We start from the raw sequence: 15,898 nt of genomic DNA on the forward strand, positions 1-15,898 counted from the left end.
ATGTTTTTATGGCTCTGTATGGTTTTATATTTTATGCTAAATGTTTTAATTGAATTTTATATTTGTTTTTCCTGTATTTTTATAATGGTTGAGGCATCGAATTTTTGCCATCTGTGAACCACCTTGAGACGCCTACAGGCTGAGAAAGGTGGTATATAAATATGGCAAATAAATATATAAAATCAAATAAAATTGGTTGGATCTTTAAAATCTTCTGAAGGTTTTCAGTACCTACTGCCAAGAGGAATATCTGTCAACAAATTACTCCAAGATGAAGGTCTTTAGAGTCTTAGACAAACATGCCATAGAACAAACCCATCTATTCCAGCTTATTTTTTCCTTTCAGGAGTGACGTGAGAAACTGTAAGTTGCTTCTGGTGTGAGAGAATTGGCTATCTGCAAGGACTTTGCCCAGGGGACACCCGGATGTTTTTACCATCCTTATGGAAGGCTTCTCTCATGTACGCACATGGGGAGCTGGAGGTGACAGAGGGAGCTCATTTGAGCTTTCCCTGGATTTGAACCTCTGACCTCTCAGTCTTCAGTCCTGATGGCACAAGGGTTTAACCCATTGCACCACTGGGGGCTCTAATCCAGCCTGTCAATATCCTTTTTGAATTGCAGTTCCTAGAATTGGACACAGTATTCTAGGTGAGGCCTGACCAAAGCAGAATAGAGTGAGATAATCACTTCCCTCGATGTAGACACTGTACTCCTATTGATGCCACCTAAAGTCATATTGTCTTTTTTAGCTGCCACATCATATTATTGACTCGTGTTCAACTTGTGATCTACTAAGACTCCTCAATCCCTTTCACATGTACTGTTTTCAAGCAAGGTATAAACTTTGACCTTTCACACCAACAGTCCTACTATCTGAATACAGTTTTTTTGCTGTTTACACCTATAAAATGCCATGATTCATGCTCTCTGATTCACAGTGGCTGACCTCAAAAAGCACCTCTCCTCATGGCAGAAGACAGTGCCGTCGTCTGTGTTCGGGGCTTCTTCCGAAGCTGAGCCGCTACTCCCATCCATCTCTTGGTGCAGCTGTGAACAATGTGAGAACGTTCTGTTGGCAAGGAGGGAACAGATGGCCCTAAAAGCCTTACTGCTTATGAGCCTTCCTTATTGGGGAAGGAAAGAGGCGAACAATAGTGTACAGTGCTGAGCATGTGCCTCCCAACAGTGCGCAGAGCCATTGTTGGAGCCAAAGTGGAAAATCCGAATTCCACGCTTAGGAACGGCCCTAAAGGAGCCTTGCTTCTCCAAACCTGCAAAAGAGCAGCTCCCCATGTTGCACATTGAAACCAAGTAAAGGCAATGCATATAGAAATCTAATTATTGGCAGGCACCGAGTAAGCGTTTAGCATGATAATCACAGGGCCCCCGGTGCTTTCTTGTGCAGGGACCCCTGAAAGGTGATCCTGAAAGCAAAAGTTAAAGCCATTGAATTTCCATCCATCATGTAATGTTGGCTTTGGTTGAGCTGACAAGATTTGGTTTTGTTGGCTCTTAAAGTGCAGTGAGAAACTCTTATTAATCACTTTAAGAATTTTTTTGTAATTTTAAGACAAAAAGGAGGTTGTCTCCTCATTAGCCATCAACCAGAGCCATAATAATGGCAAAAAAGAGTTTCGGTGGAGCAGAAGGGGCTTCCAATGAAGGACACCCTGCGGGATGGCTTCGCCACTGGTCAATGTAGCAATGAAGATTTCACACATTACAGGGATAATTTCAAGGCCTGGGTGACTTAGCGGACTACAGACAAATTCTGTTTGTCTAAGGTCTGCTAGACAAACCTTGAGACTCAAGGTCTCCTTGAGTCTCAAGGAAGGAGAAATATGACTTAATGGCAACTGAATCCCATCCCATTGTTTACTCTATGCAAAACCACACAGTGAAAGTGCTCCACCCTTTTGCTTCCAGGAATCTGTATCTATTCTCCATAAGTTTATTTTGCTATTGTTTCTAATTATTAATCAAGCACTTCATCACATTGAAGCAGGGAAGTGTTTAATAGGGTAGTGCTTAGTCTCAGTTTTAAAATGAAACGGTTGATTTCCCTACCTTCATCGCACTGTTAAATGTATCCCTGCTACTCAGTTGTACTCAGCATTCTTTCAGCTGTTATGTGCCTTCAATTCCGGAAGCAAGGAAGCACGGAGGGAGAAAGGGAAAATGGTGATGTTCTCTCTCTCTCTCTCTCTCGACTGCCCCACAGAAAAGGGTGTGGACCTTGGGAAACTATAACTCCCAGGACTGCATAGTATGGAGCTATAGTATTTAAAGTAAGGTCCAGTTGCTTTCATTTCACAATGTAGATACACCCAGAGAAGTTTCAAGGGCTTTGGGAAACTGCAATTCCCAAGACCATCTCATGGAGAAATGGCATTTTAAGTAAGGTCCACATGCCAGTAAGGTAATGCTCAAGATCCTGCAAGGAAGACTCCAGCAATACATGGAAAGAGAGTTGCCAGATGTACAAGCTGGCTTTAGAAAAGGCAGAGGAATGAGAGACCAAATTGCCAATATCCGCTGGATAATGGAGACAGGCAGGGAGTTTCAGAAAAACATCTATTTCTGCTTCATTGACTAGTCTAAAGCCTTTGACTATGTGGATCATAATAAATTGTGGCAAGTTCTTGGTGGTCTGAGCATACCAAATCACATTGTCTCTCTCCTGAGGAATCTGTATAAGGACCAAGTAGCAACAGTAAGAACTGACCATGGAACAACAGACTGGTTCAAGATTGGGAAAGGCGTACAGCAGGGTTGTATACTCTCCCCCAGCCTATTCAACTTGTATGCAGAACACATCATGCGATGTGTGCGGCTTGACGAATGCAAGGCTGGGGTGAAAATTGCTAGAAGAAACATTAACAACCTTAGATATGCAGATGATACCACTTTGATGGCCGAAAGCAAGGAGGAGCTGAGGAGCCTTCTAATCGAGGTGAAAGAAGAAAGTGCAAAAGCTGGGTTGCAGTTAAACATAAAAAAACAATATTAGGGCAACAAAAATTATTGATAACTGGGAAATAGAGGGAGAAAACGTGGAGGCAGTGACAGACTTTGTATTTCTAGGTGCAAAGATTACTGCAGATGCAGACTTCAGCCAGGAAATCAGGAGATACTTCCTTCTTGGGAGGAGAGCAATGACCAATCTCGATAAAATAGTGAAGAGTAGAGACATCACACTGGCAACGAAGATCTGCATAGTAAAAGCAATGGTATTCCCCATAGTCACCTACGGATGTGAGAGGTGGACCTGAGGGAAGACTGAGTGAAGGAAGATACTTTTGAACTGTGGTGTTGGAGGAAAGTTCTGAGAGTGCCTTGGACTGCGAGAAGATCCAACCAGTCCATTCTTCAGGAAAGAAAGCCTGACTGCTTATTGGAGGGAAGAATAGTAGAGGTCAAGATGAAGTACTTTGGCCACATCATGAGAAGAAAGGAAAGCTTAGAAAAGAGTATGATGCTGGGGGAAATGGAAGGAAAAAGGAAGAAGGGCCGACGAAGGGCAAGATGGATGGAGGGTATCCTTGAAGTGACTGGATTGACCTTGAAGGAGCTGGGCGTGGTGACGGCTGACAGAGAGCTCTGGCATGGGATGGTTCATGAGGTCACAAAGAGTCGGAAACAACTGAACAAAAGAACAGTAACAGCAACACCTTTTGCAAACACCCTGTAGAGCAGGTATTGTTAGGAATTGTGGGAGCTGAAGTCCAAAACACCTGGAGGGCCGAAGTTTGCCCATGCCTGCTGTAGAGGACAATGGTTAGAGGGGCAACCCAGGCCGGAAGCCGACACGCCAGCCATTCCCACGCAGAAAGGGCCCCAGTGCTTGGTTGGCGTGGAACAAAGGCGAGTTTGGGGTTGTGATGGTGGGGATCAGGCCGGCGAATCCATGTGAGCGGGTTTGGAAAGCTGGGGGAGGCCTCTGTCAACTCAAGGGCGGCTTTAAAAGGGTGTGGAGGGGGAAGGGTTGGGGATGGAGGCCCCCTCCTCTCTTTGCTAAGGAGAAGCAGCGCCACTTCAGGCCTGGCTCGGAAGGGAGAGGCGGCCAACCAAGTGCCTGGATGTCCCCAGGGCGGGAAAGTGGGCAGCAGCGGGCCTGGCGCCTGCTCCCCCTCGTCCTCCTCCTGCTGCTGCTGATGCTGCTCTGGCCCGGCGCCGCTGACGACTGCAGCTGGAAAGGAAGGTGAGAAGGAGCCTTCCTGAACCCACTCTTTAGCAGAAAGGCGGCCATGCTTTGAATTGGGAGTGCTGGCAAAGGGAGAAACTACTGCTCATCATCGAGTCTCCTCATCACACTAGGGAATGAATCCACTTTCAATCCGGTTTCTGCCTCCTGCAGAATTTTGGGGTTTGTAGTTTAGGGAGGGGGAGCCCCCGAACGGCGCTCCATGCAGTCATGCCAGCCACATGACCTTGGAGGTGTCTACGGACAACGCTGGCTCTTCGGCTTAGAAATGGAGATGAGCACCACGCCCCAGAGTCAGACATGACTGGACTTAACGTCAGGGGACTACCTTTACCTTTACCTTTAGTTTAGGGAGGAGCCTTTAGCAGCCTCACTAAACTACAAACCCCAGAATTCTGCAGGAAGCAAAAACCGGATTTAGAGTGGATTCACTCTCTAGTGTGATGAAGTAACAAGTTCTCCTGCCATCGGATTTACATGAGGAATCTCCTCTTCGGAGACTTTTATTTTCATGTCAGGAGCGACTTCAGAAACTTGGGCGTCTGCAAGGACGTTGCCCAGGGGACGCCCAGATGTTTTGATGTTTTTACCATCCTTGTGGGAGGCTTCTCTCATGCCCTTGCATAGGGAGCTGGAGCTGACAGATTCTCCACAGATTCGAACCTCCAACATGTCGGTTTTCAGTCCTGCCCCACAAGGGTTTAACCATTTTGCTCCTTCAGGGTGAAAAGGCAGGTCTGCAGCTTGGATGTGCATCTCGGGCCCCATCTGCACTGCCCTGTCATCCAGTTTCTGAATCCACATTATCTGCTCTTAACTGGATGATAGGGCAGTGCAGATGGGGCCTGAGATGCACATCAAGTCTGCATGATCCAGACTGGGACCCCTTCAACACAGCCACATAAATCCAAATTATCTGGTTCGACCTGGAGTATATTGTAGAGTAGACTAATATATTTCACATTGTATTTAATTAAATGTATTTATTTGTTTGTCCTCTATATGAAAGACCTGTGGTCCGAGCAGTAAATAAACTTACTTCATCATATAATCCAGTTCAAAGCAGATAATGTGGATTCAATTCTGGGCACTGCAATTGAACGAAGATGTCAACCTTAAACTGGAATGTGTTCAGAGGAGGGTGACTAAAATGATCAAGGGTCTGGAAAACAAGCCCTATGAGGAGCAGCTTAAAGAGCTAGGCATGTTGAGGATGAGAGGAGAAGTGATCATGGCCATGTGTAAATATGTGAGGAAGTCATAGGGAGAAGGGAGCAGGCTTGTTTTCTGCTGCCCTGGAGACTAGGACACAATGGAATAATGGATTCAAACTACAGGAAAGGAGGTTCCACCTGAACATGAGGAAGAGTTTCCTAACTGTAAGGAGAGCTGTTTAGCAGTGGAACTCTCTGTCCCAGAGTGTGATGCTATTCTCCTGCTTTTTGGTAGAGGGTTGGACTGGATGGCTCATGAAACCTCTTCCAGTGCTATGATTCTACGATAATCTGGATTATATGACAGTGTAGAAGGGAGCTGGGTTCAATTCAGAGCCTGAAAGCTCAAGTTTTAGTAGTGGCTGGCCAGGATTGCAGTTTGCAAGTTATTACACTATGTAACAAGATTTTTGTTCCTGGGTTATAAATGTCATTTCCTAATTGGCTCTATCATGTAAAAAAAATAGGGGAAAGTTTATTAAACTGCACAATTTTTCATTTTTGCGGGACATCCTGCAGCACATTTTGCTATAGTTTTTCAATGAATGTCTCATAAGATTCTCAACCAATTCAACCTAGTTTGTGGCAGCCACAAAAACGCAGTTTTTGGACTATAACAAGTACTTTCAAAGTCACTACCACACAATTAAATAGGAAATAGCACTTTCAAACCAGGAACAAAACATTTTTCCAATTTTGTTACATGGCGTTACCTGCTTTGAACTGGATGGTATGGCAGTGTAGATCCAGACTTGGTTTGTTCAGCTCCGAGCCTAGAAGCTCAAGTTTTAGCAGTGGCCAAGAGTAGTAGTAGTAGTAGTCACTGTCGTTGTTGTCGTTACACAGCTCAACCAAAAACTGTTTTTTCTTTGTGTCCTAGTTTCTAGGCTTATTCCTGGTTATTTGGGGGATTCAGAAAATTGCATTGGATAAACCACAACAGCTTTAGTTTCTTAGGCTGGATTTATGTTGCCCTATATCCCAGGGTCTGATCCCAGATTATCTTCTTTGAACTGGATTATATAAGTCTACACTACCAGATAATCTGAGATAACCAGATAATCTGGGATAAGAAGATAATCTGGAATCAGATTCTGGGATAGACCCAGCCTTAGAGATGTATATCATGATATTCTATGGGCAAGAAGATGAAGACTGGTATACAGCACATGCTCTGTATCTCAAAACCTAGAGTTGATAGAAACCTGGTGCCATTTTTGGAATCAGCAGGTCAAATATACCCAGAAATAGGGCTAACACCTGAGGCACCAAAATGAGTGTCGGCCAGATGTTTTGCAATAATTAAATATTTGTTAAGCCTACACAAAGAAATATAAAATGTCATTCAGCTTAAAACATATCAATTATATGAGTGCAAAAAAAATCATGTAAAAAGATGTAAACTTCCACATTTTCATCTAAACAACAGGCTGAATGCATTTGTTGGCTAAATAAAAGTGACCGCGTTGAAGTCTGTACTCTGTGTAGTGGGTCATATCATTAACAATTTTAATTTGCACCCATTAGATGCACATTTAATGTTCTTTCAAGTCAAAGACTTGCCTGTAATTTCTTCTCTCCTTTGACTCAAAGACTGACTTTATAATTGGGGCAATCCATTAATTCCATAGATTTATGGCGGCCCTGTCAGTGGGGCCTTGAATCCACTTTGGGATTTAGTCTATACTTTGAAGGAACTATCATTATTTGTAGAAGCAAGAAGAAATAAGGTGTAAGGGGAGAGAGACCCTGCAAATGCTTGGCGGATGGTCTTTATTCCTTGCTATTAATTTGGAAAAAGCAATGCACATATTGGCTTATGTGTATATTTCGACAGCCTTCTTTAGGGGTTACATTAAAACAAGCAGAGCTGTAAAATTAAAAATGTAATTGTAACAAAATATCTACATATTGGTATCCATAGGCTTTAAGTTGTATACAGGAAAAAGCATGATATTTCTTTGGGCTTTTTCTAAATAAAATACAAGAAATAAAGAAATAAAGCATGTAGAAATATATCTCCTCCTTTTTTTCTTTTCTCTTGGGTTCTCTCCAGTATCTGTTTCTTCTTATTTATAGAAGGGCAACCTTATTTTGTGAATATCATCCAGCATCTGAAATAGTTTCTTTGAAGATTGGGTTAAAACTTAGGTCAGATTCACCACCTCACTGACACAAGAGCCATGTGCCGGCAGGACTGCTAACCGACAGGTCAGAGGTTCGAATCTTGGGAGAGTGGGTTGAGCTCCCTCTGTCAGCTCCAGCTCCCCATGTGGGAACAAACATGAGAGAAGCCTCCAATTAGGATGGTAAAACATAAAAACAATCCAGGCGTTCCCTGGGCAATGTCCTTGCAGACGGTCAATTCTCTCACACCAGAAACGACTTGCAGTTTCTCAAGTCGCTCCTCACACACACACACAAACAAACCTGACTCGGGAGCCACCAGCAACTGCTAGACACCGCCATTCTTCATAAAAAATCAGACTAATTTCATGCTTGCTGTGAGATCTGATTAAGGCTCTGTAGGCCTGAATAGACCCTTGGTTCTAAATCTGGTAAAAACCTTGAATAATAGATTCAGTCATTGTTCAAAATCTGAGTCCACACATGCATCCTTAGGTGTGAAGTGCGGCTCAGAATGAACCTTAGACCTTTAACTGCTTGAGGAAACATGGTGACTCTCCCAAAAGTCAGTTGGGCATCTCATTGCTTCTTTCTTCAGCATTGGAGATATTGAGTTGCTGTGAGTTTTCTGGGCTATTTGACCATGTTCCAGAAGCACTCTCCTGATGTTTCATTCACATCTATGGCAGGCATCCTCAAAGATTGAGGGGGCACCTGATGAACCAACCTAGACACCACATATTATTTGGGAACACAGAAATGCTGGACCACTCTAACAACTACCATGTCAGGCTACACAGAGAAGCCATTGAAATCTGCAAGCATTTGGACAATTTCAACAAAAAGGAGAAAACCATGAAGATGAACAAAATCTGAATACCAGTATTAAAAACTTTAAAATCAGAACAGTAAATAAAAAGCAACACTCAAAAACGGGGGAATTCCAGACAAGAATCAATCAGGGCCAGCTAACACCTCCCAACAAATGAGTCCCTCAGGCAGCAACCAGCCAGGCTTTGAAGCTGCAAGGCCATTCAGTTCTAATCAAGGCAGCCAGTTGCAACATGCACACTTGCCTCAAGCAGACAAGAGTTCTTTCTCCCACCCTGGACATTCCATGGATATATAAACCTCACCTGCCAAGTTTCCAAGAGACCGCGCAACCTCTGAGGATATCTGTCATAGATGTGGATGAAACATCAGGAGATAATGCTTCGGGAACATGGCCATACAGCCCAAAAACTCACAGCAACCCAGTGATTCCAACCATGAAAGCCTTCAACAACACATTGGAGAAACTGTGATTAGAGATTCAGGATCTCTCTGATAACCGAAGTGGGAGCAGATTTGAAATGTCCTTAGGCCTGCCTTTCTGTACTCCTTTCTTCTCCCTTCATGTCCCACTTCTCATGGTTGTTGGCCTATTGCCTTCCTAGTGGCTTGAGGTGGGAGCCCCATTCCCGTGCTGTGGAGCAGGTCCACCTCCGCTGCACTGAGGGCTTCCTGGAATGGATGTACCCGGCAAGAGCCCTTCGCATCATCCTGGAGCCCAACCTCTCCAGTGCTCAGCACACCACCATATGCATCAAGCCATCCAACAACTTTCAAGGAGCCAACATTTATGTGGAGCGGGATGGACAGCTACATTTGTTGGTGGCTGACAATGAGGCACCCCGCCTGCACCACGTGTCCTGCTTCAGCAGCCCTGCCCCTCAGCGGGTGGCCCTTTTCCTCCAGGCCAGTCCTCAGAGGGACATCAGCCGCAAGACTGCCAGTTTCCAGTATGAATTGCTGAGCAACCAGAGTGCCACAGGCCCAGACCTCCAGAAAATGCCCCTTATAGAAGGTAAGGCCAGGGCACAGGAAGCGCCACATTATTTCTTTCTCTAATATTGTTGAGTGTCTTAATATGTCAGTATCTGGATATTGTATAATCCTGGGTCTTCAAAGCAGTTTACCATGAAGAAAGATATGTGTCGTTGTAAGTTTTTTGGGCTGTATGGCCATGTTCCAGAAGGAGTATCTCCTGAAGTTTCACCTTCATCTATGGCAAGCATAGTAACAGTTAAAACCACCTTAAAAGCAACTGTTGAACCACTTAAAAACTACAGTGTAAAAGCATGTACATACATGGCTTTGAAATAAATTAGTCCCTGGAGTATTTAATAAAGAGACATGCTTTAGCTTTGCATCAGAAAGAAACTAACACTGATACCAATCAAGCCTCCAAATGGAAGAGCATTTCAAAAATTAGGATGCCACAAGCAAGAAATTTCTCTTTTGTGTTGTCCCACTTTGTATTGCTCTCAGTGGGAGACCTATAGAAATGACCATCCTTCACTTTTTTCTTGTTGTTGTTTGTCTTCAAGTTGTTTCACTTCATGAGTGTTTTCTAGGGCTGAGAGTATATGCCTTGCTCAAGGTTCCCCAATGGTTTTCCATGGCTGAGTTGGGAATCAAACCCTGGCCTCCAGACACATAGTCCAATGCTCAAATCATCACACCTTGCTGGCCATCTCAGATTCAATCACACTAAAAGCCTTTCTGTCATTTCCTCAAAGATGTAAGTGAGCATGTACTGTGGACCCAATGATAGTTTCCAAAGGCCATAAAGTATGTCAGATCTTCTACTCAGAAAAAAGAGAGGGAGAGAAATCCCTTTTGATATGCCTTTTCCCTGTATCATAGCAATAGTCCTGGACCTTTTTACTCCTGTGCAGAACTGCCATCTGTGTTCACTAGGGCTGGGCAACCACGGAAAAATTTGTTTCTAAACTCGATTCGTTTTTAGGGGGGTTTTGCGTTTCGATATTTAAAAGAATTCCGAAATTTTTCTTTAAAAAAGTTCGAAATTTACGAAATTTCGGAAATTAGAAACAATTACGAAACAATTATGAAACAATTACGAATCGATTCATTAATGGCGGACGCGACTGCGCAATACGCTAAAAAAACCTCCAAATGGGACAGGGGGAACTTCTGAAGCTTCCCTCTCCCTCTGTTGTTGACTGTTGGTGTGATAATTATATATTTTTTTTCACTGATAAAACAAACAACAACTATAAAACTTGCACCAGACATGCGGAAATAATAACGAAACGATTTCGAAAAGATTTTGAAACGATTTTGAAACAATTACGAAACAATTACAAAACGAATTGAAAAATTCGTTTCGATTTTTAGTTGCTCCTGAATGGTTCAATATCGCTTCGTTATAAAAAAATAACAAATTAATAACAAATTACGAAATTAATGTACGAAACCGCCCAGCCCTAGTGTTCACTGCCTCCCACTCAGATCAGTCAACGCACTTGACTGTGTTGATCAGATTCAGAGGTACATTCAATAAAAACTCCTCTGTTCAGCATTGGGAATAAGAACTGGGAATGTGTTGTCTTGCCATTGAGGTTGCTCTTCATTCCCCATTATCTCTCACTTTGGCTGTGGTAGCTATTGATCAACATTACAGTCCAACGGCATCTTATACAGGTCTGCAGAACTTGTGTTCCTCCAGGTGTTTGAGCCTCCAACTCCAAGAAGCCCAAGCCAGCTTCTCCAACCATCAGAAATTCTGAGAGCTGAAGTCCAAAGCTCTAGGAGAGACACAGGTTGTGCAGGCCTGAAGGTTCATAGTTGCCCAACTCAATTTGCAAGGTTCTCCATTCCTGGGTTGTTTAAAATACTCAGGAATTTGCTAAAGACTTCAAACACTGTATGCTGGAGGTAGTTACACCTGATGTGACTATCAAGTTATTGGCAGCAAAGACTGTGGACATGTGGTCACCTGTTTAGGTCTTCTTTGGGAGTCAATGAAATAAGAACAAAGAAACATTTTGTATATTGAGGATGTTGCAAAAAAATAACTGCTGGTACATAGTTCCTCGAGTTCTGCTCAAAGACACTTCTGTGCTTTAACCAGAGGCTGTTGACTTTTCCTGATCGTGAAGGCCCCTAATTGAACTAGACCGTCTGCTGTTGACCTATTCAAGAGTCCACTTGACCACTCAAGAGGTTTTAATCTTCTCTTTGATATCTTTGTTGTCCAGCTATGTGCCGCCCGTGTGACAACATGGAGCTCCTCATGGCCATTTGCAGCAGTGATTTTGGTGAGTTTACAACATTTACAAGTTACTCAGTATACTCAGGGCCAGTCCTACCAATAAGCAAAGTGAAGCAGATGGTTTGGGCAACACAGCTATTTACTTTATTATTTTATATTGTTTACTTTACTATTTTATTTACTTTATTATTTTATATTGTTTACTTTACTATTTTATTTACTTTATTATTTTATATTGTTATCCCCAGACAGGGGGATTGGCATTTGTGGGAGTTTCTGCCTTCTGGGCCAAAACACCTTGCCTGGCTTTGGGTGCTATGCACTCAGCCATGGGGAGGCGCCAGATGCTTCTCTAACACAGGCAGCAGTATTTCTTGGGATGGCCATGGCTATAGTAATGGTATAGTCTCAGTTTACCAGAAGATGGCAAAAACATTGAGAATATCCATCATTTTTATATCCTCAATGAAAAGTTGTGTGGCTACACTTCGGGGAACCCCTTGAAGAAAGAGAATAGTGGTGAGATTCTTCAGACTTCACAATTTCTCCTGGAATAATATTTTGCCCATAACACTATGTAACAAAATCTGGAATATGTTATGTTCCTGGTTTGAAAGTGTTATTGCCTGTTTAATTGTGTTGTACTTACTTTGAAAGTAGTTGTTATACTCCAGAAACTTTCTTTGTGTGGCTGCCACAAACTGTTAAATTGGTTGTGACTCGAGATATTAATTGAAATACTATAGCAAAATGTGCTGTAGGTTGTTCCGCAAAAACAAAGTTTTTGCAGTTTAATAAACTTTTTCCATGATGATAGAACCAATTAGGAAATGACATAACCCAGGAACAAAAATCGTGTTGCATAGTATAATTGCATGTAGCTTTTGTTTTTCTGCATAGGAGATATTTTATTCATATAAATTATCCAGGTTTATGTACATATTTTAATTTATTTATTTGACCAGTCATATGACCATTTCAAAATACAACACAAGTAAAAGAAAAGGCGAAAAAGAGAGGACAGCAGCTGACCTTCTGTTTACAGTCAGAATCTTATTTTCCTGGTTCTTCTTTCAGGATAGTTTATGTACAAAAAAAAACCCCCACATGTTATTTCTGTGTACGTTTTTTCCAAGTTATCCTGAATGGTGAATATTGCTTGAAAACTGCGCCAAAACTCTTGTAACCTTGCCTAGCAGAAATAATGTGGCTGACATTACTCACTTTCACATGCACAGTGCAAGTAAGATGATATCCACACTCCTACTAGATGGACAAATAAAATCAAGGGCTCTACAGCAGTTAGCTTTTCTGTCAGAGTTAATTTCTGCCTGTTTCCATTCTTTCCTTGCAGAAGTGATCAGCTTCCCTGTATTCACTTGATGAAGTTACTGGGTCTCAAGCAAGGCACACTCCTTGCTAGGCTCTCACATACTAGTGCACCCGCACGCACACATACACACAAGCAGGCGACTGACAGATGTGGTGCCGAAGGATGCACAATGGGGGGCATTTATACTTAAAGCACCAACAGACCAGAAGAAATAGCCCTTTGAGTGGACTCTATTTACGACTTGACATCCCTGTCCTAAGTTCACTGTTCCCTATCATCAAGAGGGGTATTTTTATGGGGGTGGCTATGAGAGAAAATAGCTCCTAATGAAAGTGTAAATGACCCTTAAAGTGAATTGGAGCTTTATGGGTTTCAGAAGAGGGAGGTCTTGAGTCACTCCATCAGAGGCTGCGCGAAAGCAATTCAGAGCAGGAGGAACAAGGGCATTACAGCTTGTCAATAGACTTGACTGCATCTGGCAGAAAATGCTCACAGAAAGCCAGGTGGAGATGCAGGGAGCGGGTAGGAAAGCAGGGGACATCTGTTGTGCTAAAAAGCTAGTCTTCAGGAAATTGGATTAGCCAAGGAAGTCCCTGAAATCTTCCAAAAGACAGACGTTCTTTGTGCCCTTGGCATAAATGAGATAATTATCCCCAAAGGGGAAGATTTAAATTGGTGCCTTATTCTGCATACAAATTGATTATTTGATTTGTGGGGGTGCTACAAATGAACATTTGGGAGAATGGAGGATGTTTGGGAAAGGTCTTCTAGCCAAACATGTTTTTGGCAATTAGGCCTGAATAATCCCACCATGGTCTTTTTTTAAAAATGAAGGGGTGCTTGACAGGAAGCATCAAATACATGGAGTCGCTGGTGGCACAATGGATGAAACACAGTATTATCTGTTGGTCATGGGAGTTCTGTGTGGGAAGTTTGGTCCAATTCTTATCACTGGTGGAGTTCAGAATGCTCTTTGATTGTGGGTTAACTATAAATCCCAGCAACTATAACTCCCAAATGACAGTATCAATCATCTCCTACCCCACCAGTATTCAAACTTGGGCATTTCGGGTTTTTGTGCCAAATTTGGTCCACTGAATGAATATTCATCCTGCATATCAGATATTTACATTACAATTCATAAGAGTAGCAAAATTACAGTTATGAAGTAGCAACAAAAATAATTTTATAGTTGGGTTTCACCACAACATGAGGAACTGTATTAAGGGGTCGCTGCATTAGGAAGGCTGAGAAACACTGAACTATAGCTCTTAGAATCCCCAAGGCACTGACCTTGCCATCTGAGGGATTGTGGGATCAGTTGTCCAAAACTGGTTGATTCAACGTGTTGTTGGGGAAATTTGGTCAAAAACATTTGTCTGTGTAACCATATGCACCTTTTCCTGAACAATACTAGCAAAGAAGCATTTCAACTTTCAGTTAATCATGTCCATGCAATCTCATTTGCACAGTGGTGAGAGGATCGATCCAAAATGTTATGCATGATTCAGAGAATCACATCTCTCAGGTTGATGTTGATGTACAACAAGTCTACAGGCAGAAAAACCAGATCTTCCAGCAAGATAAAGCAACTAGGGTGTGGCGAGGAACCATCAAAACCTTGCTGCAATGTAAGGTGAAGAAAGGCAGAGGGGACTTCCTCTTCACAGGCAACGAACACTTTGGTGAAGCTTGGTTGGGTTGTGCACCAAGATTTAAAGACTTTGGAGCTGTCTATCAAATGGCCAGAGAGAAAGGAGCAAATCCCTGTGAGTTTCATTTTGACAGATGAAGCAGTATCTGTCATAACCAAGAGTATTGATTTCAGATTATTATTATTTTGTATAGAAGAATGACATTGATTCAGAGATTTGGCATCTGTGTCTTCAAGCTGACTTGTAAGGGCAGGTTGGCATTAGGAAGATTTGACTTCAGGTTTCCCCTTTGTCGGAGGCTCAGATCTTGGGCATGCGAAGTTCTCCTCACTGCCGTTCCCAGTCTGTAAAAATGGGAATAGTGCAACCTACCTCACAGGGCTGTTGTGAGGACAAACACTAAGGAATGGAAAACACCTGCAAATTAAAATAAAAGGTCTGGAAAATATTGAATGATGATTGACTCTCCTGTAAAATTGGAAGAAGGTGTTCCGGATTCCAAATCAGAAGTCTCGAATCTTCATGCAGTTAAACCCCATATGGCAACAGATATGAGTTCTGTACAAAAGATACAGCACAACAGAGTCCACCAAAGCATTTAAAAGGACTGAAAAGGAGAATCATTGCAGCTGTAGTGATTAGAGAACAGGACTGGGATATGGTACAAGGAGGTTCAACTTCTCCCACTCAGCCCTTTTAAACTTTCCTGGTGACCTCAAAGCAATTGCTTTCTCTACACTGCCATATAAAATCCAGATTACCTGCTTTGAACTGGATGATATGGCTATGTAGACTCAAGGCAACTTACAAATTGGCAGCAATTTGATGCCATAACAATCCATAATATACAACTGAAACATTTAAAACAGCATTATAAAATCAATATAAAATCAATACAATACAAAAGCCATGAAAAACATATAATAACCAATGTCCTGCACACATTTTTGCTAGAAAAACCATATGATAGGGTTACTACATATAAAAATAATTTGACACACAACTAAATGTTTCTGTGATTTGATAATCCTTTTGAAGAAGTCTGCTGAAAATACATTGACTCATAATAACAGAGTCAAATACAAAAGCATGAACCAGTATACAAAAAGAGCTATTATATGTGTTTCCAAAAACTGAGCACTCACTTTATATGAGAGAACCACTCCAAAACATGTCACCTATCTGTAGTCAATTGGGGCATTATACAATTACTGTGAATGAAAAATAAAAATGGATTGCATAATAGCTTTCTGATAACTCATTTATTCAGAGAGAGATTACAAGAAGAACAGTCAATATTGC

General features: G+C 42.2%; 1 protein-coding gene across 1 annotated transcript; it reads left to right on the top strand.

The window, feature by feature from the left end:
• The first annotated feature begins 3,782 nt into the window (after positions 1-3,782).
• On the top strand, positions 3,783-15,053 carry LOC132768257 (meteorin-like protein). The gene is made up of 4 exons (XM_060763973.2): positions 3,783-4,204; positions 8,985-9,394; positions 11,595-11,654; positions 14,414-15,053. Exons 1-4 carry the CDS (start codon positions 3,885-3,887, stop codon positions 14,731-14,733), a joined length of 1,110 nt encoding a protein of 369 aa, XP_060619956.2. The 5' UTR covers positions 3,783-3,884; the 3' UTR covers positions 14,734-15,053.
• The last annotated feature ends 845 nt before the right edge of the window (positions 15,054-15,898 follow it).

The sequence above is a fragment of the Anolis sagrei genome, chromosome 2 (genome assembly GCF_037176765.1).
Source record: "Anolis sagrei isolate rAnoSag1 chromosome 2, rAnoSag1.mat, whole genome shotgun sequence".
NCBI classification, from domain to species: Eukaryota; Metazoa; Chordata; class Lepidosauria; order Squamata; family Dactyloidae; genus Anolis; species Anolis sagrei.